Raw genomic sequence first — 22,580 nt, forward strand, 5'->3', positions numbered from 1 at the left:
ACAATCAAATCTTTATGGGTAGAAATCCCTTGTATGCCGGAGAAGAGAATGAAGATAGCAGTATACTACTGTCCACCTGGCCAAGACAGTGAGACGGACAGTGAAATGCAAAGAGAAATTAGAAAAGCCAACCAAATTGGTAGCGCAGTAATAATGGGAGATTTCAATTAACTCAATATTGAATGGGTAAGTGAAACATGAGGACATGCTAGAGAGTTAAAGTTCCTGGATGGAATAAATGACAGTTTTATGAAGTAATTGAAACCTAGAAAAGGCAGAAAAAGGACCAAACACTGTCTGCCCAGCAAGCTTATGGTAGCAACTACTGCGCCATAAAAGTCACCTTTATAATTATCAGTTTCCCTGAACAGGGCCCTTTGTTGGTTGCTGTTTGAGTCCAATTCCCCGTAACCTCTTGGCATTGAAACAGAGAGTAATGTTTGAGTTGCATCAACATATAAAGGCTTATTGGTTAAGGGTAGTAACCACCACACCAGCAAGTTACCCCCATGTACTCTTCTTCATTCCCATCCTCTAGCATTAAGGGATCCACAGTGTTTATACCATGCCCCTTTGAAATCTTTTACTTTTTTGTCTTCACCACCTCCTCCTGAAGGGCATTCCAGGCATCCACCACCCTCTCCCTGAAGAAATATTTCCTGACATTGATTCTGAGTTGATCTCCCTGGAGTTTCATTTCGTGACCCCTAGTTCTACTGATTTCTTTCCAACAGAAAAGGTTTGTCATAGATTGTGCCTCATTAAATCCTTGCAGGTATCTGAAGGTCTGTATCATATATCCCCCGCTCCTTCTCTCCTCCAAGGTATACATATTTAGGTCCTTCAACCTCTCCTCATAAGTCATTTGATGGAGACCCCCACCATTTTGGTCACCCTTCTCTGGACCACCTCCATCTTGTCTCTGTCCACTTTGAGATACGGTCTCCAGAACTGAACACAGTACTCCAGGCGAGGCCCCACCAAGGATCGGGGATTATTACCTCCTTTTTCTTACTGGTTAATCCTCTCTCAATGCAGTCCAGCATTCTTCTGGCTTTTGCTATCGCCTTGCCACATTGTTTCAACGTCTTCAGATCGCTAGACATTATCACCCCAAGGTCAACATCCCTTCGCTCCCCATCACGTACAGCTCTTTTGGATTACCACACCCCATATGCATGACTCTGCACTTCTTGGCATTAAATCCAAGCTGCCATATCTTCGACCCCATTCAAGCTTCCTTAAATCACATCTTATTCTCTACTCCTTCTGTTACAGATCTTAGTATCATCTGCAAATAGACAAACTTTACCTTCTATCCCTTCCGCAATGTCGCTCAGGAACCAATGAGAGAGTGAGCTATTTTAGATCTAATTCTCAGTGGAACACAGGATTTGGTATGAGAGGTAACTGTGATGGGGCCGCTTGGCAACAGTGATCATAATATGATCAAATTTGAATTAATGACTGGAATCCATGGCTGTAGAACTAAACTTTCAAAAGGGAAACTTTGATAAAAAGTGAGAAAATAAAAGGTTCAGTAAGAAGAAGAGTGAACAATAGGCGTGGACACTTAAAAAAAAAAAACCATCTTAGAAACGCAGTCTAGGTGTATTCCACGCACGAAAGAAGGTAAAACAACTGCTGGCATGGCTAAAAAGCGAGGTGAAAGAGGCTATTTTAGCCAAAGATCTTCATTCAAAAATTGGAAGAAGGATCCATTAGAATAAAATAGAATAAAGCATAAGCATTGGCAAGTTAAGACAGGCTAAGAGAGAATTTGAAAAAAAGTTTGGCCCTAGAAGCAAAAACTCATAATAAAAACTTTTTAAAATATATCCAAAGCAGAAAGCCTGCGAGGAAGTCGGCTGGACCATTAGATCGAGGGGATAAAAAGGCACTTGGGGAAGATAAGGCCATGCGGAAAGATGAATTCTTTGCTTTGGTGTTTACTGAAGAGGATATTGAGGAGATACCCGTTCTGAAGAAGGTTTTCAAAGGTGACAATTCAGATGAACTGAACCAAATCACGGTGACCCTGGAAGATGTGGTAAGCCAGATTGATCGGATGGTATACTCCACAGGATTCTGAAAGAACTTAAAAATGAAATTTCAGACCTATTTCAAATCACTTTTAACCTATCATTAAAATCATCCATTGTACCTGAAGATTGGAAGATGGCCAATGTAACCCCGATATTTAAAAAGGGCTCCAGGGGTAATCCAGGAAACTATAGACCTGTAAACCTGACTTCAGTGCTGGGAAAAATCATGGAAACTGTTATAAAGAATAAAATCACAAAACATTTAGATAGACATGATTTAATGGGACACAGCCAGCATGGATTTACCCAAGGGAAGTCTTGCCTCACAAATCTCCTCTTTTTTTTTTTCTTCTGAAGGGGTGAATAAACATGTGAACAAGGTGAACTAGCAGATGTGGTGTATTTGGATTTTCAGAAGGCATGCGACAAGTTCCCTCATGAGAGGCTTCTAAGAAAACTAAAAAGTCATGGGATAGGAGGCGATGTCTTTTTGTGGATGGCAAGCTGGTTATAAGACAGGAAACAGAGAGTAGGATTAAATGGTCTTTCAAAGTGGAAAAAGGTAATCAGTGGAGTGCCTCAAGGATCTGTACTTGGACCGGTGCTTTTTAATATATTTATAAATGATCTGGAAAGGGGTACGACGAGTGAGGTGATCAAATTTGCAGGTGACACAAAATTATGCAGAACAGTTAAATCTCAAGCAGATTGTGATAAATTGCAGGAGGAGCTTGCGAGACTGGAAGACTGGGCTTCCAAATGGCAGATGAAATTTAACGTGGACAAGTGCAAAGTGATGCATATATGGAAAAATAACCATTGATGTAGATACACACTGTTAGATTCTACCTTAGGAGTTACCACCCAGGAAAGAGATTTAGGCGTCATAGTGGATAATATATTGAAATAATTTGCTCAGTGTGCTGTGGCAATCAAAAAAGGAAACAATGTTAGGAATTGTTAGGAAAGGAATGGCAAATAAAATGATGGAGGTCATAATGTCTCTATATCACTCCATGGTGAGAAAACATCTTGAATACTGAGTGCAATTCTGGACGTCTCATCTCAAATAAGATGTAGTTGCACTGGAGAAAGTGCAGAGAAGGGCAACCAAAATGATAAAGAGGCATGGAACGGCTGCTCTATGAAGAAAGGTTAAGGAAGTTAGGGCTGTTCAGTTTGGAGAAGAGATGACTGAGGGAGGGATATGATAGAGGTCATGAAAGGACTTGAACAAGTTAATGTAAATTGGTTATTTACTCTCTCAGATAACAGAAGGACTAGGGGGTACTCTATGAAGTTAGCAAGCAGCTCATTTAAAACAAATTGAAGAAAATTCTTTCACTCAGCGCATAAACTCGGAATTCATTGCCAGAGGATGTGGTTATGGAAGTTAGTGTAACTGGGTTTTAAAAAAGGTTTGGATAAGTTCCTAGAGGAAAAATCCATAAACTGCTATTAATTAATAAGCAATATTAGCTAGAGATCTATTTAATGTTTCAGTACATGCCAAATACTTGTGACTTGGATTGGCCACTGTTGGAAACAGGATGCTGGGCTTGATGGACCCTTGGTCTGGCATATCTTATGTACGATGGTATTGATCCCTAAACTGGGAAAGGATTTAACATATCCAGAATCTTTTCATTCAATTTCTCTCTTAAATCAGGAATTAAAAACTGTCAGTAATTTTAGCCTCTAGACTTAATCTGATAAGTTCCTCTATAGCTGACCCTGACCAAAGAAGTTTGATAAAAGGCAGAATTTCTAATTCTAATATTTTGAGGGCTCTTTCTCCATATCAGGAGGGGCATATGATAAACTTCTTTTGGGATTGGATACTGAAAAAGCCTTTGAGAGAGTGAATTGGGATTTTTTGTATTGGGTTTTAAGGAAATATAATTTTGGGAGATTTTTCTTCAATAGATTCCCTCTTCCCTTTTGGGGAAGGGGGAGTCTCTTCCGAAGGGATGGGCTCCACCTTAACCAGGGTGGAACCAGACTGCTGGCGCTAACCTTTAAAAAGGAGATAGAGCAGCTTTTAAACTAGAACAAAGGGGAAAGCCGACAGTCGCTCAGCAGCGCATGGTTCGGAGAAAGGTATCTTTAAAGGATACTAATGATGCATTAGAATTAGGGCATCCCGACAGTGAGGTTCCAATAATTAGAAAAGTAGTCCAAGTGCCTGTAACTAAAAACTCACCTAAGCTAAAAAATTCTAACTTATCCCTATCAATTAAAAAGCAGAATGAAAATACAAACAAAAAACAAACTTTGAAATGTTTGTATGCTAATGCCAGAAGTCTAAGAAGTAAGATGAGAGAATTAGAATGTATTTATTTATTTTTAATTTTTATATACCGGAATTCCTGTATACAATACAAATCAATCCGGTTTACAATAAACAAGTTACCCTGGTTGGGGCGGTCCGACCTGGGCTTATTACAAGGAACATTGAAAGTAACAATAACATTTAACAAATAACATTTGACATTATTCGTGTTTTGAAACAGTATGTGTGTTCAACTTTTTACAGGGAACTTTAGTAGCATATAGAGTATACAAGTATACAGTTATATAGAATGTGATTAATGACTGTTAAATACACATTGTGAAAAAGCAAGTATATAAATTAAGTGTCAATGGTGTTAGTGACATGCTGCAATGATTGGATCTGAAAGTCAGGAGGAGGTGTCTAGTTACACTCTGGGAATTGAAACGCTTGCCTGAAGAGCCAGGTTTTTAACCTTTTTTTGAACTCTGGTAGACTGGGTTCGAGGCGTATGTCTGGTGGGAGAGCATTCCATTGGTGTGGTCCCTCAGTTGAGAGTGCTCTTTTTCTTAGTGCTGATTTAGCTGGAGCTGCGACTAATGTGCCTTTGTAGGCGCTTCTGATGGGTCTGGAGGATAAGTGTGGACGAAGTTGAGTTTGTAGTGATATAGGTGCGACGTTATGAATTGCTTTATGAATAATGGTTAAGATTGTATAGCAGTAAATGGTTAAGGTTAATGGTTAAGGTTGTATAGCAGTAAATGGTTAAGGTTGTATAGCAGTAAATGATGACATAGACTTAATTGGCATCTCAGAGACATGGTGAAAAGAGGATAACCAATGGGACAGTGCTATACCGGGGTACAAATTATATTGCAATGACAGAGAGGAGCACTTGGGAGGAGGTGTGGCGCTTTATGTCCGGGATGGCATAGAGTCCAACAGGATAAACATCCTGCATGAGACTAAATACAAAATTGAATCTTTATGGGTAGAAATCCCTTGTGTGTCAGGGAAGACTACAGTGATAGGGGTATACTACCGTCCACCTGGTCAAGATGGTGAGATGGACAGTGAAATGCTAAGAGAAATTAGGGAAGCTAACCAAATTGGTAGTGCAGTAATAATGGGAGAATTCAATTACCCCAATATAGACTGGGTAAATGTATCATTGGGTCACGCTAGAGAGATAACGTTCCTGGATGGAATAAATGATAGCTTTATGGAGCAATTGGTTCAGGAACTGATGAGAGAGGGAGCAATTTTAGATCTAATTCTCAGTGGAGCACAGGACTTGGTGAGAGAGGTAAAGGTGGTGGGGCCGCTTGGCAATAGTGATCATAATATGATCAAATTTGATTTAATGACTGGAACAGGAACAGTGTGCAAATCCAAGGCTCTCGTGCTAAACTTTCAAAAGGGAAACTTTGATAAAATGAGAAAAATTGTTAGAAAAAAACTGAAAGGAGCAGCTACAAAAGTAAAAAATGTCCAAGAGGCGTGGTCATTGTTAAAAAATACCATTCTAGAAGCACAGTCCAGATGTATTCCACACATTAAGAAAGGTGGAAAGAAGGCAAAACGATTACCGGCATGGTTAAAAGGGGAGGTGAAAGAAGCTATTTTAGCCAAAAGATCTTCATTCAAAAATTGGAAGAAGGATCCAACAGAAGAAAATAGGATAAAGCATAAACATTGGCAAGTTAAATGTAAGACATTGATAAGACAGGCTAAGAGAGAATTTGAAAAGAAGTTGGTTGTAGAGGCAAAATCTCACAGTAAAAGCTTTTTAAAATATATCCGAAGCAGAAAGCCTGTGAGGGAGTCAGTTGGACCGTTAGATGATCGAGGGGTTAAAGGGGCACTTAGAGAAGATAAAGCCATCGCGGAAAGATTAAATGATTTCTTTGCTTCGGTGTTTACTGAAGAGGATGTTGGGGAGGTACCCGTAATGGAGAAGGTTTTCATGGGTAATGATTCAGATGGACTGAATCAAATCACGGTGAACCTAGAAGATGTGGTAGGCCTGATTGACAAACTGAAGAGTAGTAAATCACCCGGACCGGATGGGTATACACCCCAGAGTTCTGAAGGAACTAAAAAATGAAATTTCAGACCTATTAGTAAAAATTTGTAACTTATCATTAAAATCATCCATTGTACCTGAAGACTGGAGGATAGCAAATGTAACCCCAATATTTAAAAAGGGCTCCGGGGCGATCCGGGAAACTAGGTACACAGGTACAGTTCTAAGCTGGTTTTCATCATTTCTTTTGGATCGCCCTCAGCAAGTCAACTTCAATCAACATTCTTCCACCCCTGGCGTCCCTCAAGGTTCATCATTATCTCCTATTTTGTTTAACATATATCTTCTCCCTCTATGTAACATTCTATCCTCTCTAAATTTACAATTCAAAATTTACGCAGATGATATCCAGTTCTTTGTCCCATATAAAACATCCTGGTCTGTAACATTATCTTTGGTCTCTCTCTACCTTTCTACCATAAATTCATGGCTTTCTCATAACAGACTAAAATTAAATTCTTCAAAAACAGAAATCATACATCTATCCTCTATTACAGATTCTTATAGGTCCACCATCACAGCTGATAATAAACAATACCGCTATCCCCATAACACGCCATGCAACTAACCTAGGAATAATTATAAATTCAGATCTCTCCATGAAACAACATATCTCCTCACTTACCAAAAAATCCTTCTATAAGCTACAACTTTTAAAACACCTTCGACCATTACTCTTCTACCGTGATTACAGAACCATTCTTCAATCTCTAGTCTTTTCTGGACTAGACTATTGCAATGTACTTTATCTAGGACTACCAGATTCCTCATTACATCCCCTTCAACTGATTCAAAATAGTGCAGCCTGAATATTAACCAGGACCCCTCTTCACAACCAAATCACCCCAATTCTCCAATCACTACATTGGCTCCCAATAAAGTTTAGGATACAATTTAAAATTCTGTCTATCATTCATGGTCTGATTCACAACCCAACCTCCACCTGGCTCTGCTCTTTACTACGGATTTACAAACCCACCCGACATCTACATTCACTTACTCAAAATCTCCTAGATATCCCATCTCCTAAACAAGCGAGGCTAGATGTCACCCGAAAACGAGCTTTCTCGGTAGCTGGACCCATTTTGTGGAACTCCCTCCCCAACCCTCTTCGTTCAATTTCAAATTCTTCTCATTTCAAAAAATCACTCAAAACCCATTTGTTTCAACTAGCATTTAAAACACTTACTCAAGACCAAACATAAAGTCTTTTCCATCATCTCATTTACAGCCCCTATCACTCATTCATATCTTTCCATTCCTTCCCCACTTTTCCCTACTTTTCCTCCCTCTACCTTATTCTCACCTTTTTGTACCATCCCTCTCTTCCCCCTCCCGTCCCATATCAATAGCAAGTCCTACGGCAACAATTTTTATTTTATTTATTTCAGTAAATATTTGATTTATTTTTAGCTAGAATTTGTTCTAGCTATTAATTAATTATGTATTTTTAATTTGTTTTTGACTGTTTCTTTATAGTTTTTATTTTTTATATTTATTTTTTTTTATTTTTATCCAATGTAAACCACTTTGACAAAACCGATTTTATAAAGTGGTATATAAATACTTTTAAATAAATAATAAATACAGACCAGTTAGCCTGACTTCAGTGCCAGGAAAAATAGTGGAAAGTGTTCTAAACATCAAAATCACAGAACATATAGAAAGACATGGTTTAATGGAACAAAGTCAGCATGGCTTTACCCAGGGCAAGTCTTGCCTCACAAATCTGCTTCACTTTTTTGAAGGAGTTAATAAACACGTGGATAAAGGTGAACCGGTAGATGTAGTATACTTGGATTTCAGAAGGCGTTTGACAAAGTTCCTCATGAGAGGCTTCTAGGAAAAGTAAAAAGTCATGGGATAGGTGGCGATGTCCTTTCGTGGATTGCAAACTAGCTAAAAGACAGGAAACAGAGAGAGTAGGATTAAATGGGCAATTTTCTCAGTGGAAGGGAGTGGACAGTGGAGTGCCTCAGGGATCTGTATTGGGACCCTTACTGTTCAATATATTTATAAATGATCTGGAAAGAAATACGAGTGAGATAATCAAATTTGCAGATGACACAAAATTGTTCAGAGTAGTTAAATCACAAGCAGATTGTGATAAATTGCAGGAAGACCTTGTGAGACTGGAAAATTGGGCATCCAAATGGCAGATGAAATTTAATGTGGATAAGTGCAAGGTGATGCATGTAGGGAAAAATAACCCATGCTATAATTACACAATGTTGGGTTCCATATTAGGTGCTACAACCCAAGAAAGAGATCTAGGTGTCATAGTGAATAACACATTGAAATCGTCGGTACAGTGTGCTGCGGCAGTCAAAAAAGCAAACAGAATGTTGGGAATTATTAGAAAAGGAATGGTGAATAAAATGGAAAACGTCATAATGCCTCTGTATTGCTCCATGGTGAGACCGCACCTTGAATACTGTGTACAATTCTGGTCGCCGCATCTCAAAAAAGATATAATTGCGATGGAGAAGGTACAGAGAAGGGCTACCAAAATGATAAGGGTAATGGAACAACTCCCCTATGAGGAAAGAATAAAGAGGCTAGGACTTTTCAGCTTGGAGAAGAGACGACTGAGGGGGGATATGATAGAGGTGTTTAAAATCATGAGAGGTCTAGAACGGGTAGATGTGAATCGGTTATTTACTCTTTCGGATAGTAGAAAGACTAGGGGGCACTCCATGAAGGTAGCATGGGGCACATTTAAAACTAAATCGGAGAAAGTTCTTTTTTACTCAACGCACAATTAAACTCTGGAATTTGTTGCCAGAGAATGTGGTTAGTGCAGTTAGTATAGCTGTGTTTAAAAAAGGATTGGATACGTTCTTGGAGGAGAAGTCCATTACCTGCTATTAAGTTCACTTAGAGAATAGCCACTGCCATTAGCAATGGTTACATGGAATAGACTTAGTTTTTGGGTTCTTGCCAGGTTCTTATGGCCTGGATTGGCCACTGTTGGAAACAGGATGCTGGGCTTGATGGACCCTTGGTCTGACCCAGTATGACATTTTCATATGTTCTTATGGTTTTAATAAACCAAAGGCCCAAATTTTAGTAAATGGTTTATTATCTCACTACCCTTGGCCATTAAACTATGATCCCTACATTCTTTCCAGGGTATCTGCTGTTGGTAGCAAACATTCACAGCAGATGAATGTCGGCTTATTCGCTGATGATATGCTTTCAGTTTTTGGAAATCTTAGGGAGCGTATTCCAATTATTACACAGATGATTTTGGCATTTGGGAAATTTTCTGGACTAAAGGTCAAGTGTGAGAAGTCTGAGGCGTTTCCCTTGGCTACCTCTCTCAGAGATGGATGGTTTGGTGAGTTCCCTTTTAAATGGGGATCTAATACTCTGCATTATCTTGGGATCACTTTAGCAGGTTGTTTCTAAGATTTATAACTTAAACACTGTCTCTATGTTAGGATTCATTTGTTCCCTGGTGATTACATGGAAATTGTTCCCTTTGTCTATTTTAGGGCGGCATTATTTAAAATAATTATTCTTCCTAAGATTCTTCATCAGATACAAATACCATCTTTGTGAGTTAAGGGTAGAGACATATCTTTTCAATTTTTGGTTTCGTCTTTTATATGGAAAAATAAAACTGCCCGTGTTTGCTATAATACATTGATACTCAACAAAAAAGTGGGAGTATTAGCCTTACCATATCTGAGATTCTATAATGTAGCAGGATTGCTCAGAATTATTCAGGATTGCGTGTCTGGGGGCCTTAAATATTATGCAGAAGGCTTGCTTGAAAGATGGGTATCACCCTACAAACTCATAAATATACTTCACACCCCTAAATCTAAATGAGTTCCAAGGCTGAGACCTTGTTTTTGGTTGAGAGATATACAAAGAGCATGGAAGTGACGATGATCACAATTGGGACGTAGCTACAACACTATCGGGCAATATGGAGTTTCCGGCGAGGTTGGGAACATTATTTTCACACATTGGACTTCACAAAAGCTTGTCTAGAATAACTCGTAGATTCTGATAAAACCTGTTTTCTTTTCAAGATCTCAGAAAAGAATGGGGATTATCAAATTCTGCCTTTTATGCCTATTTACAAGCTCGACACTATTGTCTCTCTTTATGCACAACTGATCTTAACCCCCTTAGTTTTCACAGATGAGGAGTCATCATTGAGAGACATCATTCTGCGACATAATTGGTTGGCTGTGTGGCACATATTGATACATGATATTCCGGAAACTCCACATCTAAATAACTTAGCCTCTGTTCGGAGCACAATTTTCACTGCACTTTGGTTGCTTTTCATATTTATATGGCATTTGCTGCCATTTATAGGATTTTTTTCATCAGCTGCCTTGAAAGAGATGCAGTTCAAAATTATACTTCGTGTTTACATTACCAAAGAGAGAGAGGGGGGTTAAGATGAAGCTATCTGACGTGCGCCAAAAATGTAATGTTCCAGTAGGAGATTTTTGTCATGTGTTTTTCCATTGTCACAAACTCGGTTTGTATTGGCGCCGCATCTTCATTTTTTTGGAATCACTTTTAAAATGTACTGTGAACTAGTCACTTTTATTGATTGTCTTGCATCTTTTATCACAATCTTTTCGATCCTCCAGAAGGAAGCGCAAATTTGCATGTCTGTTGCTTGCTAAAAAATTAATCCTACTAAAGTGGAAAAGGAGACGAGCTATCAACTTTTCATCAGTGAAAATTGGAGATGCATAAGTTATTGAATTGTTGAGAATGGAGGAACTTCTTCATAATAAGAAGATAATGCAACATCGATATTTTGGTTATCGGGAGGCTGTTCAATCTACATTGCAATGAGATCACGCAGTTATATTGTTCTGTTTTTGTTACATTTACGGCTCACAGCATATATACTATTCTTGTGTGTGTATGTGAGGGGGAACAAATTTTGATGAAAGCTGTAATATGTGTATCTTTATTAAATCAGTGCAGAAAGTGTACAAGGACAAACCAAGATCCATGACAAGAAGTCACATCTAAGAATAAACTGTTTATTCTTAGATGTGACTTCTTGTCATGGATCTTGGTTTGTCATATACATCTCCCCTCAAGTGATTAAAGCAGCCCTGAATCCAAAAAAAGAGGAGTGGGTCAGCCAGGATGGAGGAGAAGTGAATGCCAGGAGATAAGAGAAACAGAGGAAAGAGGGACAGAATACTTGGAGAATATGGAGAAAGAGTATGTGAATGTCAAGGGGGGGGGGGGGGGGAGGAGAATGGAGAGAAGGGGAAAATTCCAGGAAGGAGGAAGGAGAGAGTGGTAGGTAATAGATGGAGGGAGCAGGGATATTGCCTGGGGTGGGGATGGAAGAGTAGAGAATGACAGGAGGGAGGGGTGACATTTGCTCCAGGACGGGACCTGATCTGTCATGCCAGAGTTCTGCTTTTGTTTTACTCCTGAGCATGGTCTCTGTTCCTTGGGCTGGCTGGTGAAGGCAGGACCTCCCAGTCATCAGACCATGGTGACAGACTCGGGATACACGGAAAGGTTCCAGAGGGAGTGGAGGTCTGTACCCCTCCCCTCCCTCTCGACAGAGCAATTTCAGTACAGTTGTTGGGTTAAACTGGAAGAGGAGAAGTTTAGAATGGGGAAATCCCAGGTAGTTGTGAATCAAGACTTCATTGACCCATAGCCCCAACAGAAACCAATTGTAGTTCAGCTGACAGACCAACAGAGCAGGAGGAAAACTGGCAGGCCAGAAATGAAAGTTTTGTTTTTTTTTTATAAAAACCTAGTTTCTTCTTAAAAGAATCAGATGGTTCTGCAGAAATTCACTGCTGTTTGTGCACAAGTTTTCTGTATGGCTGTTAATAGCGAGGCCACCAACAGGAAACCTGCCACGATTCAATGTTATACACTGTAGATCCCCTTCCAGGTTCAAAACTACAACCACCAACACCCTCTTAAATCACACAGTCTCCAGCAGTGCATTACCCCTTCAACCTTCCACAGGCAAGGACTGCACACAAAGAAAACCAGGGCCTCATTACTGTATTAAAAAAAAAAGAAGAAGAAGAAGAACAAACACCAGCGTCAGCCAATACTAAATGCAGTGAAAACTAAACCAATTCATGGGCAGAAGTTTGCAAAGCAAGTCCTAGCATCCCTCACCCCCTTCCTTTCCTGCAAACAATTCCAGATTTATCAGTGCAGCAGCCGACCCAATGAGGCTCCCTGGGTTAGAAGTGCTCAACAGAAGATGCTGAAAAGATTATTTTTGCAGTAGCCCACCTACTCCCCAAAATTCAGCATGACTGGTACATCCCACACAGAGCATGTAAAAACAACCTAACCGAAAGAGGAAGCGGTGCTTTCGGCCAGCCACACTTGTAAGGTGATCTTTGCATCAAATCAAGCTACAGAGCAGAATGGTTGTTTCGACTCTAGTTTCTGAACCCAGCTTCCTCCTTCCTTGTCATTGCTATCTTGTTCTAAAACAAACTGGTCGGGTACCTTGTTGTCTATCTACTCAACATCAATTTAATGCTTGCTAGAACCGTTCCAAAGCTCGTACTGAAAACTGTTACTAGCAAGTATTTTGCATCTATTAACATACAATGAAACAAGTTTACTTTACAGTTTATAAGGAATCTACATATCACACTTGTAATAAGGAAGCTACATCTGTAGCCAACATTCAAAACAGTATCTTTTCAACTATCAAGTCCCCTGCAAAGTGAACATTCCTTTGATTTTGATGAATGTACATCACTTACTTGCTTCTAGGCTAGAGTGCTAAATCTGCAGAATTAAGGGCTCTTATCACATGCAGACACTGCCTGGCACTGCTTATTTAGCCCCCCTCCCCGCCAAGTCTGCCATAGCCTTTGCACTACACAATGAGGCATTTCATCAATAACCTTAGAGATCAACAATAGGCCAACCCTTCAAGCCACAAGTCATGCAACAGGAAAAGCAAGAACAGTTTCTGCAAAGCGCCTTTCTTTGTATTGTGTGCAACTGAAAGGCATTCAGGGATTGGCACCTCCCAGAGGTCCACTACCTGCTTATGGGATGCCCTGGCATTTCCTCTGCCAACTTCCATCTCTTGCAATCCTGCAGTTGCCCAAATTCTTTCTGGCCAAGCCGGGGGTGAAAGGTTATCAGGCGGCTGCCCTGCTACACAAAGATTCCACCCACACAGCATGGCATGACTGGAGGGTAGGCTCATGCCCGATTCTGTGTTGAGGGGCATTAGCAGGGCGCCAGCGGGAGGCCGCTCGGACCTCCCGGGAGCTGTCACTGGCTGCCTTCTTTCTGATCCCCGAGTCAAGTAAAGCCCGCTAAGCGATAAGACGCAGCCGCTCGCTTTCGCCTTTCCTCAGACCGAAAAGCAAAGCAGCACAGGGAGGGCAGAACGGGAAGAGGTCCCACGAGCGCTAGGTGCAGAAGCTGCAGAGAAGAAAGTTGGCGAGGAAGCCGGCTCCCTCCAGCCCGGTCCCGGTCCTTCCTGGCGGTGGCACTCACCCATTTATGGCCGGCGGCGTTCTCCTCGAGGGCGGACACGAGCGGAAACTTTCCACGGAGAAAAAAAAAAAAAAGCCCACGGCGCGGAGCAGGGCAGCCGCGTCCTGGCCCCCGGCGACGGCGGGTCCCTGCCCCCTGCCTCAATCTGTGACAGAGAGAGTGCCCGTTTGTGTGTGAGAGAATGACTGAGAGAGAGAGGATGCGGCTCTGCAACCGTTTAGATTTATGCGCGTTTGTCTGTCTAAGAGAACGTATCTGACTGTGTATGAGAATGGGTATTTAGGTCTGCATGCTGTGTTTGCGTGCATATGCCTGTATTCCTGGGCGTTCTTTTCCTTTTCACGAAATTGCAGAAAAAAAAATAGCAAAAAGGGAGGAAAAAATACCCCAAATCCCCAAAGAACCCCCTGACGCGAGTGGTGCCGCTGGAGGCTAGCGCAGAGCACAGCTCGCGCGCCTCAGCTTCCCAGGTGCGGCCCAGGCGCGCGCGCGGTCCCCGTCACAGCCCTGCCTCCGCGCGCACCAGTCCGAAGCTGCCGCTCTCAAGCTCGCGCTCTCTAGCTCCTCCCGAAGCCTCGCGAGACTCCGCGCAGAGCTCGCAACTTCGGAACCGGCGCTGCATGCTGAGTCTTATTCCTCATTCCCCTTTCCTATCCGGCCTCATTTATATATATTTTAGCTAGTTTACTTTAACTTTCAGCAATACAAGGTGCACATTTTATTGTGGCTGCAGCGCTTATTTGAGGCTCCTTTGAGCTGCCTGCTGAATGGACCCGTTCACAACTGGGGCTACAACCCAGATCCTGCAGCAGGAGAGTGCCCCCCCCCCCCCCCACGGGCAACACTAGGCGAAGCTTTCAAAAACATTAACCCTATTACCTTTTCAAGAATGAAATACAAAAATTAAGTAAAAAAATGTGTTTTCTGCATTATCGTAACTACTAATTGAATTGCCTGTAAAAATTGTTAGGAGCCAAAGCAAAGTAACTGCAACTGATTATCAGACCAGCAAATCGGCAGGTTCTGTGGATCTTACCTTGGCTCCAGTTTGCTTGCAGTCGATTTACTACAAAGAGAGTACAAAAAAATGAAGGAACACTATAATAAGCAAAAGCTACCAGTATTTTATTACAGAAAACAATGTGACAAATCTAATTTTTTAAATTCCAATCAGAAACTATTAAAAATAGCCGCAAAAGTACTACCAATCTTTCTCTTGATCATGGAACGACACAATCCAATTTGTAGGAATCCTGTAGAGTCTGTGTAAAGAATACCGCAGATGGAAGCTTGTTGCTTTAGTTGACATACACCATTTCTTCTATCCACAGTAATCAAATGTGCTGAATCCGTGCACAGGACACAGCAAACCAGTGGCTTTAATTTACTTGTCAAAATCACAAAGAGTACCAAAGTGTCCAGATAGTTATTTCCTTCACCACGAACCTTAACGTGAGTATATCTACTAGGCTTCATTGACCTTCATAATAGGTTTCATCGTATAGCATAGTTTCACTTTCACACTCCACCTTATATTTAAGCACTGGTCAATATTGATGTGTTATTTTTGTCATATTTGTCATATTTTGTCATATTTTTTTCTTTGCAAAAGCTTGTCCAATAGTGATACCACCAGTAATGTGCACTTTATAAATCGTTTTACCATATCATATTGATGCTAATACTTAGCTTAGTTTATAGGAGCCATTTTGTGTATAGACGCCACTTTGTTCTCATAGCCCAGTAAAGCTGCCCATTACTTGTACCATTTCTTCTATCCGCGACATAAAGGCCTTGATGTTTCACTGATAAACGACTTCATCAGGGGGAGAATGACAATGGACATCAAATTTTGCAAGAGCTGTTAAACAATAAAATATATAATAAAATCATAATTATTAAAAACTTAATAGATAACTGAAAACAATTAATTTATAATATTACATATAAATGTATACTTACATCAGAGAAACAAATATCCAATATTAAGGAGATTAAAAATACCTCCGCATGGCTGTCAATAAAGTGAATGTGTCATGTCAACTTCAATATCCAAAAGAGAATATCAAGAACAAATCGTGACTCATTTTATTAGCGATTTTGATGCTCTAGAAACTAAACCGAAAAAGATTCAAGAAAAGAAACTCAAAGAAAAAAGGACATATCCGTAGAGAGCTTACCTTTGGTAATTTTTGCTTATTATAGTGTTCCTTTATTTTTTTGTACTCTTTTGCATATGGTTGGAATTGAGTAGATATTTCTTCTGTCATTTTTCTACATAACTATATATATTTTTTTTTTAATTATTTTTTTTTAATAAAAGCTCTGATACTGCCAGGCCTGTACTGCTTTTGCAAACAGCTTAATTGAGAGCATGCTTGCTTTGATAAGACAAGGGACAGGTTTAGTTCTGGCTTCCCTAGAAGCAGATACCTGACTAGGTAGGCATACTAGGATGACTTTTGTAGTATCCTTTGATCCAGGTGCAAACCAAACCTATCTGCATATTCTCCAATCATTAATGTTGTGTAAGGGTGTTTTAGTGTGCCCATGAGCCTCAGCCCGACCCCAGAAGGATACAGGACCGAACCGAGGGTTGGCGACGTGTCCCAGGATGTCAGAGACACGGTCTTTTCCTCTGCCGGGCCTGCAAGCTCCCAGCACCAACAACATGATGATGTTGGTAGGGGAACTGTCCTCCGACCATTCCGAGCCCTTTCGGACCTGCCGCTTGGATTGGCATGGAGCAGCAGGCCGGCCTGAGGATGAGGGCAGACGGCAGCCTTGACACGAAGACATGACACCAAGGTTGATGCGACGGCATCACAGACGAGGGTTGAAGCGAAGACATGACACCAAGGCTATTGAAGACATGACACCAAGGCTGTTGAAGACATGACACCAAGGCTGATGCAACGGCATCAGAGGCAAGACAAGGAACTTGAAGTCCAGACGAGACGAGAAGCTGGGCAGGTAGACATTGGCACTGTCTCTCAGGGCGCCCTACTCAGCCCACCTTCACGGGTGGACCCAATGGGCTGGTCGCGGACCATCCTGTCCCACTACGCGCCCTACACAGCCCAAGGAGGCTGGTCACGGACCACGAGGAGAGCAGGACAAGCACAGGGAAGAATCCAGCCGAGGCAGAACTTCAACGACAGAGCCAGATGTCATCCGAAGCACCACAAAGGCTGGCAGGACAAGAAGGTTCAGGAGCACAGGACACCAGTCCACTGCCGGCATCTCCCATGATGGCCACCCGTCACCCGGAAATCCACGGCCGGCAGAACAGAAGGCTCCGGAGCAAGAACGAACCCCAAGGAGGGCTAGAACACCAGGAAGCGAGACATCAGGAGATGAGACACCAGGACACCTGGACGGGGACCTCAGGCAATCAAGACATGGCATGACGAGACAACAAGACGAGACGAGGAGCTCCAAGAAGAAGACAGAAGACCTGACGGAGCTCTGGCAGGCAGGAGCCTCCAGACTGAAGTCACTCCGATGCAAGGCCACGAAGAAATGCAGGAACAGCCCTTAAATAGGGCTGTAGCAGGAAACAGTCACAAAGGTGGGGCCCAGGGCATATCCGGCCGTGGGCCCTTTAAATTCAGAAGAGAGGCACGGCCGCGCGCCTAGGAGGAAGGAAGCAGGGCTGTGCAGGACAGTGGACAGCGGTCCTGCACCAACGTTGACGACGCAGACACAGGGCTGGGGGCAAGCCCCGAAGACGGCAGCGGCTCCAGCCGCTGCAGGAGGCCCCGAGGGCGGCTCCAGCCGCCAATCGAGCTCAGGGATGCGGCCTCCTGCTGCAAAGATAACGGCGTCGGCTTCCAGCCGTGAAGAAAGGCAGAGACGTCCGCGGTTCCGGCCGCGGTGAAGAAGGCAAGGTGAGCAGCCTCTGGGCCACGTGATGAAGGCAAGTCTGCGGCTTCAGCCACACGGGAAGGCCAGACTTCGACAGCGTCCGGCTGCATCGGGAGCAGCATGGGGGGAAGGTGAGTTCCTGCTCGTGGGGGTTAGCTCCGCGGGCAGAGTTCATAACAATTAAAAGAATACCTCACTGACATTTGGGAATTCAATTCAGAATTTATATTCTGCCTCTTAGTGCAGGATCAAGGTGGATCCCCTTTTTTTTTTTTTAAAGTAAGGAAAACACATCTGCATAAGAATATATGTACAAACACAAATATTTATACAAAAAAATCAAACAAATTTTAAAACATATTGAAATCATAGAAACAATTAATCCCATGCATGAGGTTAAAAAACCCCAGTTAATATGGATGTCTTTGTGCCATACAGTGATTTTATAAGAAAATTCAATGCAGAGTTCATTCTAATCCATAAATTAATGAGTTTTCCATTTGTGTCGGAACAACAAATGGAAATTGCATAGGCTCAGTGCCACTCCACAAAAGGGTTCACTGAGGGCCCCCACTAACCATGGAATGCAGATTTCATGAGGGGACCATCCCAAGACACCTTCTATTAAGTGATTGGGCTCAGGACCTACCACAGCACTGAGTGTCCATGCCAAGATTTTAAATGTTATTTGAGAAGCTATTCAGAGTGCAAAGCAGGAAATAATGAAACAAGTAGTCTTGAGAAATAAAAGCTGTCTTTAAAATACAGTAGAACAACTTATATCAAAAGTTCCTTTTTGTGAAAATTCCCATTATTAAAAAAAAACACAGGTTTGGACTCATGTTCCATTAGCTGGAAAAACTTAACTGGTTGGCATCCTATGTTCTGTTATCCAAAAAAACCCTCCCATTATCTGGAAAAATGCTGGTCCCAACCATTCCAGATAAAATATGCTCTACCGTATTGCATTTTAACAAAAATAAGCCCAGGTTGGGTTTCTCTACCATTTGAAAGTAAAGTAAATCACAGGGAATTGTGCATCTTTGCAAGAAAAGACACCAAGGATTATTTGTTTATTCTCTGCCTTTTGACGAGAGATATTATCACGATTCATATGTTGACAGGTCAGTACAACAGGCTGGTGATGGCGGCAGGGACAATGTAAGAGTATTAGGTACCCTTGCGAAACTTCAGTTTTGCCCCTTACACTCATCCCCCTTCATTTCATGCTTACCTACCAGCAGGGGCTCTGACACAGCATTCCCCCCCCCCTTCCCCTCAGACACCGTTTCCTCTTCTCCTCCAACACCATTAACCCCTTTCTCTGCCCCAGCAACATTATTTTCTCTCTTCCCTTCCTGAGCCCCAGCTGCATCCATTTATTCCCCCGCTCTCTTTCTCTCCCCTCCTCTTCTCAGCTGTGCAGGTTGGAGGCTCCAGCATAGTTCTTCACAGCATTGGCACTGCACTACGAGTCTGGTCTCCTGCACTCCTAGAGCACCGCTGCCACCATGGTCTGATCCAAAAACAGCTGAGACTAACATATGAGACTCTGGCGCTCCCCTGTTGTAGTGGGCTGCATACTGCATAAGAGGTCCTGGTTGCCACCTTGCCAGAAACTGTGTCTCTGTGGCCCACTCTTCCCCCAGGACAGGATCATCTGGTTCAGCAAGCCCGGATATAGGCATAGGTAATGCAGGCAACTGCATCCTGTGCCATATCTGCATAGGCACCAGAGCACAGCTCCAGCTGCCAAGTCTTCCAGGTCTGGTACCATTAAGAATATAAGAACATAAGAACATGCCATACTGGGTCAGATCAAGGGTCCATCAAGCCCAGCATCCTGTTTCCAACAGTGGCCAATCCAGGTCATAAGAACCTGGCAAGTACCCAAAAACTAAGTCTATTCCATGTTACCATTGCTAATGGCAGTGGCTATTCTCTAAGTCAACTTAATTAATAGCAGATAATGGACTTCTCCTCCAAGAACTTAGCCAATCCTTTTTTAAACACAGCTACACTAACTGCACTAACCACATCCTCTGGCAACAAATTCCAGAGCTTTATTGTGCGTTGAGTGAAAAAGAATTTTCTCCGATTAGTCTTAAATGTGCTATTTGCTAACTTCATGGAATGACCCCTAGTCCTTCTATTATTCAAAAGTGTAAATAACCGATTCACATCTACTCGTTCAAGACCTCTCATGATCTTAACGACCTCTATCCTATCCCCCCTCAGCCATCTCTTCTCCAAGCTGAACAGCCCTAACCTCTTCAGCCTTTCCTCATAGGGGAGCTGTTCCATCCCCTTTATCATTTTGGTTGCCCTTCTCTGTACCTTCTCCATCGCAACTATATCTTTTTTGAGATGCGGCGACCAGAACTGTACCCAGTATTCAAGGTGTTCTCACCATCGAGCGTAAGCATTCACACACACACACACACACACACACACACACACACACAGGCTCATGCTTTCTATCACAGACTCCCTTACACACACAAGCTCTCACTCTCAACATGTTCTACCATACACGCAAGCTCTCACTCAACACACCCAGGCTCCCATTCTCACTCACTCACACACACACACCCACACTCAGGCTCCCATTCTCACACACACACACAATCATCCACATCCAAGGTTCCATTCTCATACACCCAATGTTCTGTTCTCACACACAAAAACCTACACTCAAGTTCTCACTCACATGCACCAGAGCTTACCATCAAACCCTTTCTTCCGCCGCCGCAGGGATGAGCTCCCACCGCAGCTTTACTCTGGCGGGCCACCTTCTTCGCCACCACGGGCATGAGCTCCCATGGCAGTCTTGCTTTGGTGGGATGATTTCTTCACCACCACAAGGATGGACTCCTATGGCGGTCTTACTTCAGTGGGATGACTTCTTCGCCACCACGGAGATGAGCTCCTGTGGTGGCCTTGCTTCGGCGAGCTCACTCCTTCTTCAGCCACCGCAATGAGTGAGTCAGTGGTGGCCATTCTTCATGCCTTGTTTGGTGTTGGGCAGCCCTGATTGGGTTGACCTAAGCCCAAAGTAGGTGGGCCATGGCCCACCCAGGCCCACTCGTGGCTAAGCCACTGCAGCATTAGCACAACAGCACTGGGCTTCCACGAAGGCAGAAGGTGACCTGCATGAAGGAACCTTGATTAAAACCCAAACTTCAGGGAGCATGGGGAGGCTGGATTTTGTTTTATCACAGCACTACTAACCTTGGTGGCTGAGGGGATTGTTACAAAACTTGGTAATAAGACACAGAAGTGAGCTTGGGTATTAGCTTGAGTATTGATCTTGTAAGAAGCAAGGTTGCATCTGGCAAGGTCTGAAAAACCCCACAAGCAGAGGTAGTGGAGGCTGTTGTTGTAACTAATTCTGGGTATGCTTGAGACAGACGTGGAAGGGAGGGGAGGAGTAGGAAAAGGGTTGAGGGGCTGGGTAAAAACCATGAGGGAGGGAGTGCTGGGTTGTCTGTGGGAATTTCTGTGCGCATCTACCCAAAGTGTACAGATCTCAGCTGGGCAGACTGCATGGGCCATTTTGCTCTTTATCTGCCTTCATTTACTATACATTACTATATCCCTCTTGACAGACTTTACCAGCAGAGCTGGCTGGCACTATCCATACCCAGGAGGGAAAACTTATCAAAATGATTGGGGCTGCTAAACTCAATACAAAAGACCCTTCCAGAAGGAGTTTGTTCAAGGTTGGGGGTGCTCAAGCATCAACTTGCACCACCCACAGAGCTGGCACCTATGGCCACACCTCAGACTTGGGTTTAGATTTAGCAGTTGCACAAGTAAAACAGGGTTTTCTGTATGTGACCTGCCTGAATCTGGGAACATTAAATAATACTTTGTTTTACAGACTTTGGCACAAAATTGCTCAGAACAATTAATGCATTCACTCTGTGTAAACCAGCTGTTCTTCCCCCTTCTATAAAGAAGAGGCGGGTGATTCCCAGTCTGCTGCTGGTACTGTCTGCCACAGCCACTGTGGGCCCCAGGATCTGATCCGGTTTCACCAAAGCAAAAGGCAGGATACTGTGTGTGTGTGTGTGTGTGTGTGTGTGTGAGAGATTCTCTCTTCTTTTTATTATGGATTCCATAAATGCAGCATGTCTCCCTTGCTTCCGATTTCATATACAGTGTTTATTTACATTGTACGCTTTTACAATTGTCTCTGAATGGCCTTCTTTTCATAAATTTAGCTTTCTTGCAATGAGTCAATGTTTATCACAACGCTGTAACTTACTGTAAACTCTTCCATCTTTCCTGTTGCCCTAATGTAGCAGAATTACAACAACTCAGAGGCTGTGCATACGGCGAGTAAGAACGACTTGGAACTCTGAATCGATTAAAAGCTTAAACACGCAGCAGCACTGCCCTTCTTTATAATATTTCCAATAGATAGAACAAACTCACTCGTTAGGAAATCCCTTCTTTAGGTGTGATCTCTCTTTTATTCTTAATAGAAATGTTTTCCTGTTTTGAGCGAAGGAGCTCCTGCTTGGCCACTCCCACCGCTATGAATCCAGCTGTGCAGAGCTGAAGCTCGGCAGCGAACTCGCACAGAGCCTCGCCTGCAGGTTGCAGAAGAAGAAAAACAGCAGAAGGGCAACCTTAGGAGGAAGGATGGGGGCAGGCATGATAAGCGGTGCATGCCTTTTATTCATAAATAATAATAGCAAAGCCCATTAAATATAAAATCTGCTAAGGCAAAATAAAAGGGGGACCTAGAAACTGGACCAAGATATGGAAAAAACCATTAAACCAAGGAACAGGGGCCAGACTG

At 42.6% G+C, this 22,580-nt stretch overlaps 1 protein-coding gene across 4 annotated transcripts in view; it reads right to left on the reverse strand.

Annotated features, from left to right (window-relative positions):
- SH3KBP1 (SH3 domain containing kinase binding protein 1) overlaps positions 1 to 22,305 on the reverse strand; it is a 471,173-nt gene extending 448,868 nt beyond the window's left edge. For 2 of the 4 annotated variants that reach the window (XM_029603364.1, XM_029603363.1), the window contains exons 1-3: positions 22,211 to 22,298; positions 15,109 to 15,764; positions 14,940 to 14,969 (exon numbers count right to left, since the gene is read on the reverse strand). In XM_029603364.1, the coding sequence (XP_029459224.1) occupies positions 14,940 to 14,969; positions 15,109 to 15,379 (301 nt within the window). In that variant the 5' untranslated portion in view covers positions 15,380 to 15,764; positions 22,211 to 22,298. Of the gene's footprint in view, positions 1 to 13,903; positions 14,455 to 14,939; positions 14,970 to 15,108; positions 15,765 to 22,210 lie in introns of those variants that run through there. The other 2 variants (XM_029603365.1, XM_029603366.1) reach the window with 2 other exon arrangements.
- Positions 22,306 to 22,580: the final 275 nt, after the last annotated feature.

This window comes from Rhinatrema bivittatum, chromosome 5 (genome assembly GCF_901001135.1).
Source record: "Rhinatrema bivittatum chromosome 5, aRhiBiv1.1, whole genome shotgun sequence".
NCBI classification, from domain to species: domain Eukaryota; kingdom Metazoa; phylum Chordata; class Amphibia; order Gymnophiona; family Rhinatrematidae; genus Rhinatrema; species Rhinatrema bivittatum.